Source organism: Salvia splendens, chromosome 7 (assembly GCF_004379255.2).
Source record: "Salvia splendens isolate huo1 chromosome 7, SspV2, whole genome shotgun sequence".
Taxonomy (NCBI): Eukaryota; Viridiplantae; Streptophyta; class Magnoliopsida; order Lamiales; family Lamiaceae; genus Salvia; species Salvia splendens.
In genome coordinates, this window is record NC_056038.1 from 13,292,915 (window position 1) to 13,314,968 (window position 22,054).

Genomic DNA, 22,054 nt, shown 5'->3' on the forward strand with positions numbered 1-22,054 from the left:
GGCTCAGGAGCAACCGGAATCGTCAAGACAGGGACGGACTGAAATTCGCCGAGGAGTTGTGACTATGAGCGAGCAAGATCAGCAGATGCTTATTGCAGAGACTCTTCATCGCCGAGGGGTTAGAGCTTCTGGGGCTCGCGGAAGAGGTGTTGGGTCGAGGATAGCATCTCGTCGACCTGCTTATTCTTCATCTGCTCGGAACAACCGAACTCGGCTTCCAGAGGATTTTGCAGATAGGTGGCTTAACTTCAGCAACCCTGGACAGTAGAATAGTCCTTTGTAATAGCGTAACGCCATTTTGTAGGGTAGCGGAGTTGTATGCCGAACAAGATTTGAAAAATGAAATTTTGTTTTCGCTTCTAACACTGTATTTACAGCTTAGCGAAAAAATTTCATCGTACTTGTCCTCGGTCTTATGAAGTAAACTTCTTTGACCGGACTTGGTCCTTGGTCTTATGAAGTAAACTTCTTTGACCGGACTTGGTCCTTGGTCTGATGAAATAAACATCTTTGACCGGACTCGTCTTTGGTCTGATGAAATAAACATCTTTGACCGGACTCGTCTTTGGTCTGATGAAATAAACATCTATGACCGGACTCGTCTTTGGTCTGATGAAATAAACATCTTTGACCGGACTCGTCTTTGGTCTGATGAAATAAACATCTTTGACCGGACTCGTCTTTGGTCTGATGAAATAAACATCTTTGACCGGACTCGTCTTTGGTCTGATGAAATAAACATCTTTGACCGGACTCGTCTTTGGTCTGATGAAATAAACATCTTTGACCGGACTTGGTTTGTGTTCTAATTTGGCGATTTTTGTCGCCGGGATCGAACTTTCCCTTGTCCTAATTCGGCGAGTTTTATCGCGTGGATCGGACTTTCCCAGTTAACCGAAGTGGTCTTATGCAGTAAACCTCTTTGACTAGACATGGTCGTCCCCGGTCTTATGAGGTAAACTTCTTTGACCGAACTTGGTCGTCCTAATTCGGCGAGGTTTATCGCGTGGATCGGACTTTCCCTTATTGCAGTTCGTTTCAGACGAAGTGCTTATTTCTTAAGCCGAATTGTGGTCTTGTATCTTCCTGAGAAGCTTGGACTCACAATCGTTGGCTTATTGCAGTTCGTTTCAGACGAAGTGCTTGTTAAGCTGAATTGCGGTCTTGTATCCTCCTTGGAAGCTTGGACTCACAATCGTTGGCTTATTGCAGTTCGTTTCAGACGGACTGCTTGTTAAGCTGAATTGTGGTCTTATATCCTCCTTAGAAGCTTGGACTCACAATAGTCTTTAATAATCGATCTAAAAAGGGGATCAGTCTTTAAAGAACGATATACCTTGGTACCATTTGTAAGAGACGACAAGCACATAGAGACAAAACACATAGAGAAAAAATGAAAAAGATGAAGGAAAAAAACTTTAAACATTTTTTTAAAAAACGACAAGTAAAAGGTACAAGTAAGAAACAAACAAATAAAAACATATACCCCTATGACCGAACTAGACACAAGACAGACTGACCGGACTTTGTCTCTTACAAGTGGAACTTCTTGAGGTTGGAGACGTGCCATGTTCGGGGTACTTGTTCTCCTGACATGTGAGTCAATTTATAAGACCCTTTGCCGAGGACTTCTGACACCCGATACGGACCCTCCCATGTGGGCTCGAGTTTGCCCAGCTTTTCTGCTCGGCTTACTTCGTTGTTTCTCAGGACGAGATCTCCCACTTGAAATTGAAGCTTTTTCGCCCTTTGGTTATAATACCGGGCTACTTGCTCCTTATACTTGGCTGCTTTTATGCACGCCAACTCTCTTCTTTCTTCGGCGAGATCTAGTTCTGCTCTCAGTCCGTCGTCATTCATTTCTGAGGAGAAATTTAGAGTTCGGGGACTGGGTACGCCGATCTCCACCGGAATTACAGCTTCAGTGCCGTACACCAGACTATACGGAGTTTCACCGTTGGAGGTTTTGGGTGTAGTTCGGTAGGACCATAGGACTTGAGGGAGATTTTCTACCCATTGTCCTTTGGCTTGTTCTAACCGAGCTTTTAACCCTTTCACCAGAATCCGGTTCGTTACTTCCGTTTGTCCGTTTGCTTGGGGATGGGAGACCGAAGTGAACCGCTGTTGAATGTTCAGCTCTTGGCACCAATTCTTGAACGTCTTGTCGGTGAACTGAGTCCCATTATCCGAGATGAGGATGTGGGGTATGCCAAATCGGCACACTATGTTCTTCCAGACGAAGTCCAATGCCTTTGAGCTCGTTATCGTAGCTAATGGTTCAGCCTCCACCCACTTCGTGAAGTAGTCCACGGCAACGATAAGGAATTTCATTTGCCGAGGAGCTTGAGGAAGTGGTCCCACTATGTCTATGCCCCATTGCATGAAAGGCCAAGGGCTTTGCATAGTGTATAGATCGGTCTGCGGCATCCTTGGGACATTTGCATGAATTTGGCACTTCGTACACTTCTTGACGAGCTGCATTGCCTCTTGTACCATGGTTGGCCAATAATATCCCCATCTCAGAACTTTTTTAGCTAAAGCTCTGGCTCCGATGTGGCTACCGCACGATCCTTCATGAACTTCTCTGAGGATGTAGTCCGTCTCTTCTGGTCCTACGCACCGCAATAACGGCTGGAGGTAAGACTTTCTAAAGAGGATTCCTTCATGAAGTTCGTACCGAAGTGCTCGGCACGTGATCTTCCGAGCTTCTCTCTTATCCTCGGGCAATAGTCCTTGATCCAGATACTGCAAGATCGGCGTCATCCAGTTCGGCGAGCTGGATACTGAATGTACCTCGGCTTCATCAATGCTTCGATGCATTAATTCTTCCGCCTTTGAGCTCGGATCTGAGGCCAACTTACTTAAGGTATCTGCTCGGCTATTTTCCGCTCTGGGAATGCGGATTATCCGAAAATAGGAGAAACTTCGGCTGATGCTTTGCGCTTTGTCCAAATACTTCTTCATTCTCTCGTCACGAGCTTCACTTGTACCCCACATGTGATTTACTATGACTTGTGAATCACAATGGACTTTGAGAGATTTGACGAGCAGACTTTGCGCTAACTGGAGTCCGGCCAGGAGGGCTTCGTACTCGGCTTCATTATTAGTAGTGGGGAATAGGAACCGAAGTGAGTAGGTTACCTCGTGTCCGTCGGGAGCGACAAGTAAAATACCAGCTCCACTTCCCATCTTGTTTGAAGCTCCATCTACGAATCCGCTCCAGCAGTCCGGCGGCTCTACTTCGGATTCCAAGGGCTGTGCTAGTTCGGCATTGGCAGAATTCTTCTGTTCGGCTATAACAGGAATTGCTTGATCGAACTTCGCTTCTGCAAGAAAATCTGCCAAGGCTTGTCCCTTGATGGCTTTCCGAGGTAGATATTCAATTGTGTGCTCTCCCAACTCTATAGCCCACTTGGCGATTCTGCCTGATGCTTCTGGTTTGGTCAACACTTGCCGAAGTGGCAGATCAGTTAAGACGCATACCTTGTGAGCATAGAAGTATGGCCGCAGTCTCCTTGCTGCATTTACTAATGCCAGAGCAATCTTTTCCAGAGGTTGATACCTGGTTTCTGGACCTCTTAATGCTCGGCTTGTAAAGTAGATGGGAAGCTGCTTTAGGCCTTCTTCTCGTACAAGCACCGCACTGATGGTTTGATCCGATGCCGCTAAGTATAAGAATATTACTTCGGCTTCGGTTGGAGCAGAGAGAATAGGAAGCTCGGCTAGATAACTTTTGAGCTCGTCAAAGGCCTTTTTCTGCTCGGCTCCCCACTCGAACTTTGGTGCCTTTTTCAACACCGTGAAGAACGGCAGTTGCTTTTCGGCTGCTTGAGAAAGGAATCGATTCAGTGCGGCTAGACATCCGGTTAGCCTTTGCACGTCATGTATGGACTTCGGCATCGCCATGTTTTGAACAACTTGAACTTTTGAGGGGTTTGCCTTGAGTCCGTCCTTTGAAACCCAACAACCCAGAAACTTTCCCGAATCTACCAAAAAGGTACACTTTTGGGGATTAAGTTTGAGGTTGGCTTTCTTGAGCACGTTGAGAGTGGACTTGAGGTTGTGCTCGTACTCCGAAGTGCTTTTGCTTTTGACGACTATATCGTCAACATACACTTCGACCTCCTTTCCAATCAGGTGCCGAAAAAGCTTGTCTACCATCCTTTGATAAGTGGCTCCGGCATTCTTTAAACCGAATGGCATCTTTTTATAAGCGAAAATGCCGAAATCAGTAATGAAGGCCGTTTTTGAAGCGTCAATCTCATCCATTAAAACTTGATGGTATCCTTTGTACAGATCAAGAAAACAAAAAATTTCAAAGCCTATCAAAGCTTCTACTTTTTTATCTATGTTCGGAAGGGGATAGCAATCTTTGGGACAGTGCTTATTTAGATCGGTGAAATCTATGCACATCCGCCATCCTCCTTCCTTTTTCTTGATCATGACAGGATTGGCCACCCACGAAGGATACTTCACTTCGAATAACACATCCGCCTTCAATAATTGACGGACTTCGTCATGGATGACTTGACTTCGTTCTGCCGCAAAGAGTCTTTGCTTCTGTTTTATCGGCCGGACTGAAGGATCAATATTTAACCGATGAGTGATTACCTCGGGGGGCACTCCGGTCATGTCCAACGGAGACCATGCAAAGACGTCTTTATACTCCTTGAGGAGCTGGATGGTTTTTTCCCGAAGTAGGGGCGTTCCCGCGAAGCCGATCTTAACCGTTCTGGATGGATCGTCTTCGTACAGCTGAACTGTCATCGAGTTCGGCTCCGGTATGACTTCGGTCATCGCCTCTGACTCCGGCTGCTGTGATTGCTATGCTTGGTGGTGCCGATCTGACTGCTCGGCACTTCTAAGCGCAATTTGCAGACATTCCTTTGCTCTCTTTTGGTCACCTCGGATGACCGCTATCCCTCCTTTAGTAGGGATCTTGATGGTGAGGTGATAAGTGGAGCAAACGGCCCGAACTGTGTTGAGCCAGTCTCTTCCCAGGATGATGTTGTACGGGGACCGAGCTTTCACCACGAAAAACTCAATCATCGTACTGGAGCTAGTAGGCGCTTTCCCCACCGTGATCGGAAGGCTGATAATACCTTCAGGGCGGGTGTCCTCCTGGGCGAAGCTCTTTAGGGGAAGCGGAGCCGGACTGAGCCGAGCTGGGTCCACTTCTAGTTTGTCAAAGCACTCTTTAAAAAGAATGCTAACCGACGCTCCTGTATCCACAAACACCCTGTGGATCAGTTTGTTTGCCACTCCGGCTTGGATGACAATGGCGTCTTGGTGAGGAGAGATGGCCGGGACGGGATCAGCAGCCGAGAACGTAATCACTTCGTCCTGCTTCAGCCTTTTATGCGTTGGCTCCTCTCGATTGGAGCCTCTGCGCTCTGACTTTAGGGACGACTTGGTCTTCCCGGCAGGGAGCGCGTCAATAGTCTGGATTACTCCATCATATTGCGGCTCGTCATCGTCTTCGGGATCCGGCTGCCTTTTCGGATCCTGAGGAGCGCAGTTCGCACCACTCTGCTTTTTATTCTTCTTTGGCTGCTTGCTTTGGTATTTTTTCAATGTCCCTGCCTTCACAAGAACATCGATACCTGCAGCCAAGTTTCTGCACTCCTCAGTATCGTGACCGTGGTCTTGATGGTAGGAGCAGTAGCTATCCTGTGGTCGGCGCGCGGCTGATTTCGTCATCCGCTTTGGCTTTTCGAATAGGTCAGAGTGCAGTTCGAAAATTTCCGCTCTCGGCTTGTTCAGCGGTACGAACTGAGCGGGCGGCTTCTCGGGATTGAGACGGGGTCCCAATCTGTCTTGCACCGGAGCCCTTTGAATTCTTTCAAATGGAGTCCGGCGAGGATGCCCCTGATCGCTATGATCGGGCTTCCTTCTGTCTCCTCGGGACGATGAGCTGTCTAACGACCGTTTGCGACGGTCTGCCTCATCGGCCCGGGAGTACTGGTCCGCAATGTCCCACATTTCCTGAGCTGTCTGCGGACCGCACTCAACGAGCTTCCTGTAGAGAGCTCCGGGCAGGATTCCATTTTGGAATGCCGAGATGACAAGCAGATCGTTGAGATCGTCTACTTGCAGGCATTCCTTGTGGAATCTTGTCATAAAGTCGCTGATTTTTTCGTCGCGACCTTGACGAATGGAAAGCAGCTGAGCCGAAGTGATTCGGGCTTCCGCTTTCTGAAAGAACCTCCTGTGGAAGGCATCCATTAGATCTCGGTAAGATCTGATGCTGCCCTGGGGGAGGCTATCGAACCACCTTCTCGCGTTCCCGATGAGCAGCTCGGGAAACAGCTTGCACATGTGGACCTCGTTGAGACCCTGGTTCGCCATGTTATATTGATAGCGCCCCAAGAAATCGTGAGGGTCCACGAGCCCGTCGTAAGTCATCGACGGAGTTCGGTAGTTCTGTGGTAGGGGAGTTCGGGTGATGTCGTCCGAGAACGGAGTCTTCAGTGCTCCGTACACGGCGAATCCGATATCTCGTCGGTATGGAGGAGATTGAGTTCTCCTGTGATTCCGGTACCGAGGAGGAACTGGAACATGTTGGGGACGGGGATTCTTTCTCCTGGGAGATGCGACACTACTGCGGTAGTGACTTTCTTGTGCGGAGGGAGAAGGAGAATCCGCCGTTTTCGTCTCCGGCTGCTTTTGGCTTTTTTGCAGGAAGGTTAAGAATTCCTCCTGCTTCGCCGCCAAAAACTGCTTGACAGCCTCATTCAAATCGGGCTGCTGGGAAGACTCAGTGGGACGATTTTTGGAGCGGCTTGTTCCTTCGCCATGAGAACTGGTGGTGGATTTATCCCTAGGCTGTTTTCCAGACCTATGGGATGGATTGGCTTCCTCCTGGTTCTCACGGGCAGGAATACGGGTACTCTGCGATCTGGTATGCATTTTTTGGGTGGAAAAAATGGATCAAAAATTCGCTTTATCACAAATTTTGTTCTCTGTTTCCCACAGACGGCGCCAGTGATGAATCCGCGAATTTTTGATGTTAGTAAATGCTGGTAGAGAATAAAGACTACGACACAAAGAATTTACGTGGTTCGATTTACTGAAGTAAATCTACGTCCACGGGAAGAAGGGAGGGCAAGATTGTATTGCTTGATCTGGGATTACAGCTTACAGCACAGACTTGCTATATGATTTTATCTCTAGAGAGCTTAACCCTGTCTATCTGATCTAAGTCCTATTTATACATTGAACTAGGATCGTGGTTTGCAGCCCCACTAACAAGATCGTGGGTGAGCAATAACTGCTCAATAACTGCTTCGTACCACTAAATAGATCGTGGGTATAGTGGAGGTCGTGGAGGCCTTTCATGAGTCCACTAACTCCTAGTTCGGTCGAATGCTGAGACCGAACTGCTGGACTTTACCGATCAGCTCTTGCCGATCTGAGAGGAGAGCTTGACTGGTCGGCTTTTACCGAGCTGTAGGCTGAGTCCGAACTCTTTGGTCGTGCCGAACTCTTTGGTGCCGAACAGATACTCTTTCTTGGGCTCTGGGCTGATGGGCCGTCACTGTTATTGGGCTTGCCATTAGAGCATCCGCAACGCGTGCCGTTGCGGTGCCTTATTTCGTTCCGGAGGAACGGAACCGCGGCGGCACGCGTTGCAGCCGCCCGTGTCGTTGCCATTCCGTGCCGGTGCCGTGCCGGGTGCCGTTCCCGCGAGACGCGGCACGACACGTTCCGCCACGCGCCGAGGCGACGTGGCGGCCTCCCATTCGACGCGTGACGCCCACTCGCTGCCCCGCGAGTGGGCGTCGTCACGGTGACGCAATAATTCGATTTTTTTTTAAAAAAATCGAATTTAATAAAAAAAATATTTTTATTTATAAAAATTGTTTTTTATATTTAAAAACAATTTTTACAAATAAATGAATACTAGAAATTCGTATTAGCCCATATATATTTGATGGGCTTGCGAATTTATGAAACCCATTCTTGGTTGTCTCTCTTTTATAGAGACATCCTTGAATGTTTTTTGTTCCACTTTCGATGTGGGACAAACTCATCTTGGTTGTCTCTATTTTATAGAGACATCCTTGAATATTTTATGTTCCACTTTCGATGTGGGACAAACTCATTCTTGATTATCTCTATTTTATAGAGACATCCATGAATGTTTTATGTTCCACTTTCGATGTGGGAAAAACTCATTCTTAGTTGTCTCTCTTTTATAGAGACATCCTTGAATGTTTCATGTTCCACTTTCGATGTGGGACAAACTCATTCTTGGTTTTCTCTATTTTATAGAGACATCCTTGAATGTTTTTTGTTTCACTTTCGATGTGGGACAAACTCATCTTGGTTGTCTCTATTTTATAGAGACATCCTTGAATATTTTATGTTCCACTTTCGATGTGGGACAAACTCATTCTTGATTATCTCTATTTTATAGAGACATCCTTGAATGTTTTATGTTCCACTTTCGATGTGGGAAAAACTCTTTCTTGGTTGTCTCTCTTTTATAGAGACATCCTTGAATGTTTCATGTTCCACTTTCGATGTGGGACAAACTCATTCTTGGTTATCTCTATTTTATAGAGACAACCTTGAATGTTTTATGTTCCACTTTCGATGTGGGACAAACTCATTCTTGGTTGTCTCTATTTTATAGAGACAACCTTGAATGTTTTATGTTCCACTTTCGATGTGGGACAAACTCATTCTTGGTTGTCTCTATTTTATAGAGACATCCTTGAATGTTTTATGTTCCACTTTCGATGTGGGACAAACTTATTCTTGGTTGTCTCTATAAAATTGTATTTTAAATTATGTCAATTTTTATTTTTTTAGGATTTTAATTATGTCTTTTTCTATTTTTTTGAATTTTAAGTTGTAATGTTATTTTAATTTTATTAAAGTGTGTTTGTTTTAATTGAATTGAGTTGGAAATAAAAATAAAAAATGAAATTGAATGAATAGTAATTTAAGGAACGGTTAAGGAACGGTTAAGGAACGGAGGGTTGCAGGTTCCGTTCCTTAGTTAAGGAATGGAGTAAAAAAGTACAGTGGGGCCCACAAATAGTAGTTTAAGGAACGGTTTAGGAACGGTATAGGAACAGCGTTGTGGATGGCCTTAGGGTTTAGTTCGTACCCCATCACATGTAAATCTAATCTTTCATCTCTCTGTTGAGAAGAGTTGTAGTCTGGATGTTTTTATGTAATCAAATTAGTTTTTTCATTGAGACAATTCAAGTTGAAGTATTATGTTTTAAATGTGTTACTTTTAGAAATATTTGAACCTCAACTTTTAGTACTACTATTTTATGCACGGAGGATTTTTATGTAAGATTAGACATTGAATTTTTGTTATTCAAATTTATTAGTCGTTAATGAAATTTTGTTGGATGGTTAATAGCAATTTAATATGATTTTTTTAGATTGAAAGTGGAAATGTAATTATATATTTAATAAAGATGTAAATATAAAAATTTGAAGGACTAAATATAATTTATAGGATGAAAATACAAATTATAGCAATTTGTAGGTCAAAAGTATAAATCAAATAAATATAGGTGGGAAATTGTAATAATATATATTTGTGGGGTTTATTTGTAAATTATACGTGCATTTATATAGTGTAGTTTAAAAGAGTAGTTTGTGACACTATGCATTGTGATGACAAGAGTTTTTTCTTGACACTTTTTTAGTGTATTAAAGAAGGATTTATCTTCACACTTTGCTTGTTATCACACTTTTTTTCCTCACACTTGCAATAAGTGTCATTACACATAAAGTGTCAAGATGATAGTTTTCTAGTTGCATTTATATGTGTCATAATATGTGAATTTTCTAGTAGTACCACTATAGCCGGCGAACCTATTCGCCGCGTCCGCCCCGGACCGGCGCGTCCTCGCCCCAAAGACGCCGATTGATCGTCCGCCTCGGGGCGGACGTGCTCTCCACTATAAGGCGCCCCGTCCTCGCCCCGCCGGGGCTATAGCCGCGGCGGTTCCATAGTGGACACCCTAAATTAGCATTAATTTAGGAAACAAATCATCTCTAAAACTAAATCACAATTAAAAGAGAAATTTCGGAATACCCTTCGAAATTTGGGATTAAATTCGCTGACTTTTCAAAATATGGGATTGAGGCACGCGAATTTTTCGAAATAAGGGTTTTTTCATTTTTCCTCCTTTTCTTCTTCTTTTTCTTATTAATTCCACCACAAAATATATGGATAGACCAAATTACCCATAAAAATTTTGAAACCCCGATTATGATTCTGCTCGCATACTGATAATTTGAAACTTCCACTACCAAACCACCGTCCCACCCAACCACCATCCATATCTGATAATTTGGTTCATATTGTAATTGGGGGGAAAACAAATAAATTTGTCCATTGGGATAAAGTATTCGATTAAAGAAGGGCTTAAATATCGAATATAGGCTTGTTAAATTGTAAAATCTTCAACCCCCAACCACCGAAGCTAGAGATAAATTGGGGTTTCAGAATTAGGGATTCAAATTATCAGAGATATGCTAAAATTGAGGTTTTGAATCTTGGGATAGTTTAGTCCATTCATATATTTTTTGATGAAATTAATAAGAAAAAGAAGAAAAAAAAAGAGGACAAATGAAAAAACCCTTATTTCGAAAAATTTGCGCGCCTCGATCCCATATTTTGAAAGGTCCGCAAATTGAATCCCAAATTTTGTAAGGTCAGCGAAATTAATCCCTTATTCCGAAATTTCTCTAATTAAAATTGGTCAACTTTTTAATTTAAGGATTGTGATTTTAATTCACACCCTAATTACATAAATAATTAAAATTTGAATTTTCAATAAATATATTTACTTATAATTGTTAACTTTTTTTATAATTAATTTATATTTTTTTTTCTAATTATTATAGTCCGATAATTTTTTATTCTACTTAAATTAAAATATACAAAAAATTAAAAAAAAAAATTAATTTGGTGACTTGAGCTTGTCCACTATAGTCTGAATAAGTATTTTTGGTGGCTCGGCCAAGTTTTGTGGCATAGGCCAAGTTTTGTGGCTTGGCCCAAGGCCACGAGCTCTACTATTGTGGACACTCTTAGAATTAATAAAAATAATTACATGGTAACGAGTACAAATGTAGTCTGTAATGTTTGCATGAATGAACCCGAATAATGTTTTTACGATAACATGCTAAGTAGTTACTTCCTCTGTCCGCGAATAGGAGTCTCGTTTTCCCATTTTAGTCCATCTGTGAATAGGAGTCCCGATTCACTTTTATCATAAATGGTAATAGGGTCCCACCTTCCACTAACTCATTACACTCATATTTCATTTAAAACTAATATATACAAGTGGTACCCCTATTCCACTAACTTTTTCCACTCACTTTTCTTAATATTTCTTAAAATCCGTGCCGTCAAGAAATGAGACTCGTAACGAGTTCTTAGCAATACTACTATTTAAAGTCTGTACTAGAATAAAGCGCACAAATTTTAAGCACCATGACGATTGACGAGAGAGCTACAAAGACATTTACTTTAAACTGCACCAAATTTCAAATATTGATTTACTTTGAATTAAATATTTGATTTTTGGGATTAGGTGAAATGGACTTTTAGTCTAGAATCCTTGAATAAAACCATAATATTTTTCACATAAAAATGTGATATTTGATCTTAATTTTTTGCTTTGAATGGTCTTGTCTTGTGATGTGAAAGTTAAAGTGAATAATACAAAGCCCAATTATGGCGTAGAGCAAATTCTCCCAACCGAGGCCAAGCCCAACGGTCTATACGGCGTCGTCGCAGCTCGATTGCAGGCAAGAAATTAGGAAATGGAGACACAAACACACTAGTGCAAGCGAAGAAGCTGAAGAGAGCCTCCGTTGACAACATCCTCAGGACCTCAACTTATTAAATTAAGGTTAGATTCGCCGATTATTCTTCGTTATCTTGCTTGTTTTTGGCTGTTTATTCATTTCATTACTCTTTGATTTTTCAGCTTTTTTATTGTGTCCAATGTTAAGGCTATAATTTTCATTATCTTCCGATCATGAATTTGGGCGTCTGTTTGTGTGCGCGCGCGCGCGCATTGTATTACTTTACCATTTCTGATATTTTGTTTTGGGGATTTTGGATGATTTAGGAACATCATACTTTTACTTTTATAAATCTGATTTGTAAAATCATACATGTTGATTGTTTTTTTTTAAAAAAAATGAATGTTGTAAGCTTTCGAGTTGAATTTTAGAATTTTTTTTACAGAATCCTGCTGCAAGTCTATGCAATTATACCCTCTCGGAGAAGGTCATTAGGGAGAGAAATCATATGCTTGCACGAGAAAGGGGATTTGGAGTTTTTCATTGCTTATTTGATATACAGGAAACAATAACAAAAACAGGACATGATTGGATTGAGTGGAGTTCAGATATTAACTAATTGTGGAAGAAGATGGATTTCGTTCTTTATGTGGATGCTTTGAAACTTATTTTAGTGTAGGAGTTGATTAGAAACTCCGTTTTGACGAGTGGATGCTTGAATTTTTCGTATAATTGTTATCTGCATTGTGTTACTTTACCATTCTGATATATTGTTTTGGGGATTTTGGATGCTTTAGGCCCAGCGTACTTTTACTTTTATGAATCCGATTTATAAAATTGTACTTTGACATGATGTTTTAGTAATTGAATGTTGTAAGCTTTCAATTTTGTATTCTAGTTGAATTTTGGAAGTATTTTCACATAATCCTGCAGCATATTTGCAATGATGGTGCGGGTCTGTATTTGATGGATTGAATTGATTAAAACTTAACATCTTTCTTTAGAATGTTACACTGCAAGTCAATGCAATTATGCCCTCTCGCCCTCTCGGAGGCGGTCTTCAGTGAGAGAAATTGTATGCTTGCATTTGTAATCGTATACAGAAAACAAACAATAACAAAAAAAGTACATGATTGGATTGAATGGAATTCAGAAATAAACTATTTTTGGAAGACGATAGATTTAGTTGTTTGTGCCGATGATTTGAAGCTTGTTTTAGTGTTGGAGTAAGAGTTTGTTTAGAAACTCCGTTTTGATGAGTGGATGCTTGACTTTTTTGTATAAACGTGATCGGTATTGGGATTAGGATAGTTTGGCAGTCAGAGGATAGAGGTGGCATATAGCTCGTTGTGACCCCTAGAATAATGTAATTTTTTTTTGCATATGTTGAACATCTGAATATATGAGGAGAGTACGGGTCAAAGCAAGCCTTGCATCATCTGAATAAGTAGTTAAGACCACGCCCTTAACAATGACCATGCATTTTGGTTGCTTTAACTGATTCCAGCCATTTAAACATTTATTTATGGGAACAAAGACTCCTGGTAGGTTACCTAATGTGTTATCTGCTAAACTTGATTCGTATTGCTCCTATGGAAGTTTGTGATGTTGAATTAAATGAATCTTTTTGTATCGGTTAGCTCCCATACTGTGATAATCCAACATATTACTACAAGCCAATTAAGTTCTTGTTGGTTAAAGAGAGCCTGATCAGCCTGTTTTGGCGTCTACTTTATTGATTCTAACATATCAAGTACAACTTGAGCTCTCTGCATTCTTGAACAATTTCTCTATTTTGATGGACATTTCAGCCTAAAGCTAGAATTTGCATCTTTGTGAAATTCATTATGCTAGCTAGCCACTGAAGTTTATAAACCTGAATATTTATGCTTTTGCACATTTGTGGAAATAGCTCTAAATTAAGGTTTTTCTTTTTAATACTTTAGGTGATAGTGTAGATAGATAATAAATCCTATAATATATGCTTATCCATCACAAACTTTGATGGATTTTTGAAAAATTTTGAGCTTGTGTGTTTCAAATTCTTCAAATGTTAACACATATTGTCAGTCTAATAGTATTATCTAAAGTAGAGGCCCCTCATTATCTTTTCCTGTGCACGTTTAGCATTCTTCCTGTCCGCTCGTAAATTCTTTCAGGTAACTGATTTTTAGGTCGTCATCGCAGATACCATGTCGGTGAAACCTACAGTTGCATTGCGCGCTATACTCGTAGGAGGGATAGCTGCATTTGCTAAAATAGGAGGTGCGATGAAAGCTGCTGGTGGAGTGAAGCTTGGCGCTGCAGCTGCTGCCGTGAGTGCCGCAGCAACCGCCGCCGTTTCCGGGTCGAAGCAGGAGGTCAAGGATGCTCCAGAACAGGCTTCAAAATGATTTGAACCTTATGCAATTTTATTTTGCAATAAATGGAAGCCTATAGTTGAATGACACTGTAGCATAATGGTTGGTCCCTGGCAGCCATTAGTGTTAGGTTGTTGTAATCTGCTGAGAGGGATAAACAAACACGTGAAGAAATTTTGTATTTTACTGAAAACTTCACTCGTCTCTGTGTCCGAAGACGGCAGCTAGGGATGTAAATGAATCGATTAAACTCTCACATTGTTTGACTGAGATTGTTTGGATTTGGATTTTTTCTTTTTTGGTGAGATAAAAGCCTCGTCGAAGGCGCCTATTTCCCCACATTAATTAGAGTTCAATATGTTGAAACAAACTTTCTTGACAAATTTTCACATGAAAAATTCATATGCAAAATGTAGATACTTAGCACAATTTTCGTGAAATATTAGCATTTGAAATGATAGTGAAGGGCTTCGAACCTTCTATTGGACAATAGTATTGGGCATATCAATAGTCCAGTGACATTGATACAATACTATTTCCAAACTAAATATTATTATTTACAAATTCATCAATTCCGTTTGTATTTATTTAGCCATGAACAAATGGACTCTCAAAGTGAGTTTTCATAGCCACGATATTTATTATGTACATATTCGTGCCAAGGCCGTAGTATAAATTGGAATCCACAATTTTGAAGGGCAGCTCTCCAATAATCTCAGGAGCTTCACGTGTAAAATAAATTAAAGAACTCCCTTCAAGCCTAATACGATAATTTCAATTATAACTACCCAAGCACTACTCGTTTAAAAATGTACAAGCATTTTAACAAAAGAACAAACAAACGTATTAACATGTAAGGTCACGCAGAAACATATGGAAAATGATGCAGATAAAAAAAACTCAATGAATTGAGAACTTTAGAGTATAAAACTCAAAGTAAATTTTAATATTCAAAGTTTGTGTTTTTAGTTTAACAATAAGGCTTTTATATAGGCAGAGTGAAATCTTAAATTTATAGAAAATAAAACTTAAACGAAAATAACTAAAAGGAATATAAGCAAAAGGGAAAATCTAATTTGGTAGAAGGATAAAACAATTACTTATAATATTTTTCCATCTACTAATTCTATTAACTAGGAAATAAATAAAATATAACTACATCATACTCCCTTCATGAAAAAGACTTTATTGAAATAGCATCTTAACCTAATCAAAAGTTCTCCAACTTGTGCTTCCAACCTTGAATACTGTAACATTACCATACCATACAACTGGGACAATTGTGCTTTCTCCTTATCAAACATTGCACTAATCTTCTTAACTGCTGGCACCTCTCCTCTATCAACTTCTTGTTCCCACCCCCATCTAGAATTAAAGTGCCGTCAACAGATCCTGTGACCTTTTTAGCGAAACCAAGCATGTCAATCTGAATTTCCTCTAGACTCAATCCTTGTTCTTCACTAATGACCTCAATCTTCTGAATTTGCTCGAAGGAAAAACAATCACCCCTAATATTTGTTTATCTACTAATTCTATTAACTAGAAAATAAATAAAATTTAAAATATAATTTATTTAGCCTGCAAGTCTTATCTTCTATAATTACATAAGAGTTTTGGCATAATGTTGACATAGCTAAGTGGTCAATTTTACCTATTAACAGTAATTAGTAAGAGAGATTAGAATATTAATTAGAATGATTACTCCATCCGTCCCACAAGAATATGAACTATTTCCTTTTTAGTTTGTCTCATAAGAATATGCACTCTTTCCTTTTTACTCCGTCCCACAAGAACATCGGCAGATCCAGGTGGGGTTGCGCGGGGTCGGCCGACCCCACCGGCGGTCCACCGAACACTGCCGGAAAACATCATCTTCGACCTTTGACCTGGTGCAGTTCCGTCTCCGACCCCACGGCCAGCTTCAACTCTACCCGAAGCCTTCCGCCTTTTCCAAAAACTAAGAGGAGAAAGGAACAATACTAATAAGAATAGAGTAGAGATAGATAAGGGGAGGGGTTGCAGAAGAAGCTGATGTATTCTCAACAAAGAAGATGAACAGAGAGGTTAATATTGATTTTTGGGCTGAGGAGTGGTTAATACTCCTATTGATTGTTGGGTTAGAAAATCTATAAGTAAAAAATCTAATTGATTGCCTCTGGTCACTCGCCGTTAATACTGCTTTTTCATTTAATTCGCCTGCCAATAATTTTCTAAGCCATGTAGTATTAACTTTTTTTCTCCTTAATTTTCCCACTAATTTACATAAATTCCTAATTTATTTAAGTTTATTAGTTAAAAAAATCAGTCAATACTGTCTTTTTTAAATAATTTTATCTTTATTACAAGAGTTACAACTTTCTTTATAAATAAAAATTCTATATTTCTACCCAATTATTATTTTGATTAAATAGAAAGTTATAGTAGGAGACTAAGATTAAGATTTTTGAGGGGCATAGGCTTTGAACAAAAAAAATTGGTGCCTTATTGATATTCTTTTAATCATGTTTTATTATTTTTTTACTTTTATTTTGTTTATTTGACCTAATTTTTATGAATATAATCATTATATACTTATGTTTTTTATTATTGATTTTAATTACCATCCATATTAAATTAATGGATAAATTTATTTTAAAAATATCTTGAGTTTGTATCTGTTCTCATGAGTTTTATCTGTTCTTCTGGTGCTAATGTTGAACACAATCAACGACTGGAAGATATGTTTGCAATTATTTCCAATGATAAAATTTCGGCCAGCTTCAAAATATGAATATTCGTAAAAGTTAAAAATATGAACTCGTAAAAGTCAACTATCGTGATAAAACAAAGATAATTTTATTTGTAATATATTTTTATAATATATATAATATTATTATATTAATTATCTCGTCCGACCCCATGATTTTTAAATCCTGGATCCGCCCATGCACAAGAATATGCACTTTTGAAGAGCACCCACAACCGTGCTCTTGCCAACGAGCACAGTTGTGGGTCTGACCCCACATTTTCTGCCTGCTTTTAGGCAAGAGCACAACACCCACAACTGTGCTCTTCCGCAAGGACGAGCACAAGGGTCCCACCATACTATTATTCAATTTAAATAAAAACATTTTCATAATATTAAAATTCATTAAAAAACCGAACTAATATTACAATTTACAAATAAAATAAAAAAGACATAATTAAAATCCTAAAAAATAAAAATTACATAATTAAAATCCTAAAAATTAAAAATTACATAATTAAAATATTAAAAATTAAAAATTACATAATTAAAGCTAAAAATATCCCCGTGAAAGACTATTCATCCAGCGGCACTACCCCCAATTGTTTTTGGAGGCCAAATATCATGGCCTCGTGCGATCAAAGTTGCACGGGGGTCATAGTTGACCTATCAGTCATATTGAGTTGGGCCAAAATCCCCCACAACGAGTTGGTGGGGGGGTGGAGGTGGCGCATAGGGCACGGGAACAGGGGAGCGGGTTAAGGAGCATCGCCGGATGAGGTCGCGGCACGACGGCGGTTGGCCACCTCCTTCTTCCTTCCTTGCGGTCAGCGCTGGGAACCACTCGGGCCTACGTCGGGGCTACCCAAGTTAGCTCCGGCGAGTTGGCTAACCACGTCTTCGGAGCCGGCGTCGGACATGGATACCGACCTTGACCGTTTGGAGGAACCGCTAGAGGAGAATGTTACGCCTCTCATATACTTCGGATGCGACCGCGTCTCCTGCCAAATGTTGAGGTACTTGAACGACTTGTAGTTCATAGATTGGTAGGTGTTCATCGCGGCAGTGATGTCGTCGACTTGTCTCTGGCCGCTCCCCGCCGACCGCTCTTCCTGGAGGTAATACCCCTGGAACTTTCAGATTTCTTTGTTGGATCGGTAGATGGCGTTGCACACCATACTCTCGTTGCGCTAGATTGTTCCCGCCGGCCGGTTTTCATTGTACCGGCGACAGAAGCACCACCAATAGTGATCGCCGGATTGGTTCGTGCCAACCTCCGGATCTTCGGAGATTGACAAGAACGCCTTGAACAATTGCTCCATCTCCGCCGGAGTGTACGGTGTGCGGACACCGCGAGTAGGAGGAGTCGGAGTTTGGGAGGGGGCGGTCGACCTCGCTCTAGGCTCGGGTGTCCACCCGTATAGCCCTTCGGGGGCATCTTGATAGTCGATCGGGTAAGGCCGGTAGCCACCCGGAACTCCCGATTTTTGGGTTTGAGGGGGGGCAGAAAATTCCGTCTCCCGGACTAGGAAACAGTTGTGAACCGAACTAATCGGGGTTCCAACCGTGGGAGCTCGGGGGGGTTGATCGCCGTCGCCGGACATTGTTATGTTGTAGGAGTGGAAGAAAGATTGAGAATGGAGATGAGAGAATGTAGATGAGAATGGAAATGAGATAATGTAGATGAGAATTGCGTAGTGTGGTGTGAATTTTTGGGCGTGAAAGTGGAGGTATCTATAGATGAAAATGTGTTTTTTTTGGGGGAAAAAATGAAAAAAATGAAAGTGGGTAGAAAACGGATATAATTTTTTTGGGAAGTGGGAAAATGTATTTTTTTTATTTTTAATCGGTTTTTTATTTAAAAACCGATTTTAAAAAAAATATATTCAAATGCAACGGCTATGTCGTTGCCCAATCAGCGCCGGCCACGTCACCTGCTCGCTGGCACGGACGTGCTTGATGCATCGAGTAGCGCCGTGCCAGCGGAGCGAGCGCAGCGGCGGACAGCGGCACGGACGGACGGACGGACGCCGTCCTGTTCACCGTTGCAGATGCTCTAATGTTGGAACGTATTTTCTCTCGAATGAGGTGGGATCCATCTCTACCACTCTCTCTTAGTTTACCAGTTTTACATTAAAACCCGTGTCGAACCTAAAATGCATATTCTGGAGACTGATGGAGTATTATTTACGTTTAGCGCGCATCTACCATTATTGTATGTGGAAAAGGGAGAGACAGAACTGATCCATTCTCGGGATTAATCCCACTACTAGTTGCAAATTTGCAATAGCAGGAATAAAACAGCATCTCCCGTCTCTTTTGTTTTTGCATATAAACAGCAAAATCAAACTATATTTTTATTTTTAATTTTTTCTTACATATTTTCAAGAATCTTTTTCTCATGAAAGAATCCTATGCATTTTTTTTGGGCTTCAACGAACGATGAACAACAAAAGTTAACACTAAAAAAATCGTGTACTATTGTATGCAAAAAATATATTGTGTACTTAAATTCAAGATTTTTCTTGATTCCCATAACATTATCTGCGAGAGAGGTATCAATACGAACTTTCGTTATATCTTGTTTAACTTTCCATGAACTTAGAGCAAGATATAATTGTGTGTCGCCATCATGAAATGGTTCGATTCCCTTTTGAGTCTTGTTTATTTAAATAAAAACATTCCAAAATCATGCAATCAATACAGGAAAAAGTGCATCGAGATAGAAGTACAATTATGTGCTCCAATCACGACAGACCATCAAATTGCAATCTCCTATTTCATCTTATCAACTTACGGTAAGAAAATATTATTAAATCTAAAAAATAAATATAAAAGAAACTAGTACTATATGATAGTCTATAAGTAGTCCATAAATGAACTTTCTTAAAGCTCAAAGATCTCATTCACTTTTGTTCTATAAAAGCATAGTTAAACTTAAACAAAGGTGGTTGTAAAATTTATAAATCTCAAAGCATAACAATTGCAGCAATTGAGTTAGTAAAATAAGCATGAATGAGCCCCAAAAACACTTATGCATTGAACAAAAATAGACTTGAGCATTGGAGGGCCATAGTAGGACATATATAGCTACTATCAATCCGTGACGAAACAGGTCGGCCCGACTCCTCGACAGTTGGGTCGAACACGAACTAGACCGCACCAACATGTTACCTTACCAATATTTCGGGTTTTGATCACAAGAATTACTATTGATGCAGCTGTCAAAACCAGTTAGGCTTAGAATGTCATTTTGCGACAATGGCCTTAGTCCTAAGAAATCCCTCGTGCCATTGAACCCGCCCGCGAATACATGATCATCGCTTCCTTGATGAAAGCCAGCAGCATTGTTCTTGTTCATCATCATCATCATCATCTGATCATGAGCTAGAGGAGCGGTGGAGGCGGCTTTATCTTCGTATGAAGCCAAGCTGTGGACGAGCTGGTCACGTGTCGCCCCAAAACCCTCTGTCGGGATAGGGGTCACGTGACCTGCTTGGTGTGGTGTTGTGAATGGGGATGGGAATTGTTGGGAGCTGGATTTTGCTCCCATTTGCGCATCTTTTTGTAGCAATGCGGTGGCTGAGAAGTGCGAGGGCAGCTGGTGGTGGTAGCCACTGGGCCAAATGCTACTGCTCGGATTTATAGAAGATAGCCATGCCGGGATTTCTTGCTTGTTTATGTTGATGGATAGAGGATTGGATCCACCAGCCTCTTGCGACAGCGCGTCGCAAAAGGCTCTATGTGTCACAAAACTATCTCTCCTGCACGCACATTAATTAATATCAGTTGACATCACAAAACATATAAGCCGCAGCTGCTGCTGACTTTCAGTGTCACAAAACCCTACCTGGAGAAGAGGGTTCCGCATTCGCATCTATACTCTCGCGTGCCGCATATTTTGGAATGCGCTTTCCAATCGGACTGAACCGCGTATTTCTTGGAGCACTTCTCGCACTTCCACTTCTTCTCGCCGTGTTTTCTGTAGAAATGCTTCTTGATTCCGGTCAGGTCGCCCAACGCCCTCGACGGATCGTGATGAACGCACCCAATTTCCGGGCAGATATACACTTTCCTTCCAGCTTCTTTCTTCGATTTCTGCTTCAGCTTCCATGGAAGATTGTGGCCTCTCCTGTGAAGCTGCAGGTTTTGGTCTCTCTTGAAACCTTTGTTGCATACATCACACACAAATCTGTTTGTTGCCATAAGGCTTCTTGGTGATAGAGCTATAACTTCTGCTCCAGGCTCTATACATACAGATCTAGCTAATTAAAGAGGCAAAATAGTAGTAGCAAAATAAGAATATTCAATCTAGCTAGTTAATTAATTAATTACCTGGATGGCCTGGTTGATTTCTCCTTTTCTTGGTTGGCTGTTGAGTGAGATTGCTGCTGTTTGAAGATAAGCTTGCTACACATGTCAAATTTGACATATTTTCTTCCATACCTCCAATATACTGACATTGAATCATCAAATTTTAACTTGTAACATCACTTACTAGATCTCTTTTATTTTTCTCAGATATGAAAGATATTTGAAATATAAGGAATAAAATATACTACTACAAGGTACTAACCTAGAAAAGGCAGTAAAGTAGGTGAAAAATGGTGACAGTCTTCTCTGGATGATGGCTTGTTCTTCTTGCTTCACTTGGATTTACAGCAGAAGACAACCTTAATTTTTCTAGAGAGAGAGATGAAGGAAACCTGTCTGCACAGACACTAATTCACCATAATTTTATCAATGCCTTTTTCTTGATAAAACAAGGAAATCTAATTATAGGTATGCATGTAAGAACAAGCACATAAAATCATCTACCAACACATGGAATTACTTTTCTTTCTCTGCATATATTTGTGTATCTTTTTGGAGAGAGAGAGAGGGATGTGGCTGAGAAAGAAGCCCTGCAAAATCATCCACCTTTTGGCCAAAGTAAAAAACAAAATACAGCCCGACCTATGGCTAAACTCTGACGTCCACTTTTTGTCTATACTTTTGTTTTTTCTCTGCAAATTTCCACCTTTATCTTTATTCAAATGATTATGACATTTTGCACCAGCCTCAGATTGTTTAGATGGGTGAACGAAAATAAAGTCTCTCGTCATATTTGCAGTAATTTGTAAATCTAATACTAATACTATTAAAAATATTTAGAGAAATAGTTTATTATGTTTGGAGT

The 22,054-nt window shown here is 40.7% G+C and overlaps 1 protein-coding gene and 1 long non-coding RNA gene across 2 annotated transcripts; one reads left to right on the top strand and one right to left on the bottom strand.

Annotated features, from left to right (window-relative positions):
- The first annotated feature begins 11,618 nt into the window (after positions 1 to 11,618).
- LOC121741106 lies at positions 11,619 to 14,462 on the top strand. Its single transcript, XR_006037781.1, has 2 exons — positions 11,619 to 11,894; positions 12,236 to 14,462. It is a non-coding gene; the product is annotated as an uncharacterized LOC121741106 (long non-coding RNA).
- A 5,429-nt stretch (positions 14,463 to 19,891) lies between these two features.
- Positions 19,892 to 21,763, bottom strand: LOC121810974 (protein indeterminate-domain 7-like). Its single transcript, XM_042211723.1, has 4 exons — positions 21,452 to 21,763; positions 21,211 to 21,331; positions 20,726 to 21,122; positions 19,892 to 20,639 (listed from the first exon to the last, which is right to left on the bottom strand). The coding sequence occupies exons 2-4, from the start codon at positions 21,317 to 21,319 to the stop codon at positions 20,051 to 20,053; spliced, it is 1,095 nt and encodes a 364-aa protein (XP_042067657.1). The 5' UTR covers positions 21,320 to 21,331; positions 21,452 to 21,763; the 3' UTR covers positions 19,892 to 20,050.
- Between the last annotated feature and the right edge of the window lie 291 nt (positions 21,764 to 22,054).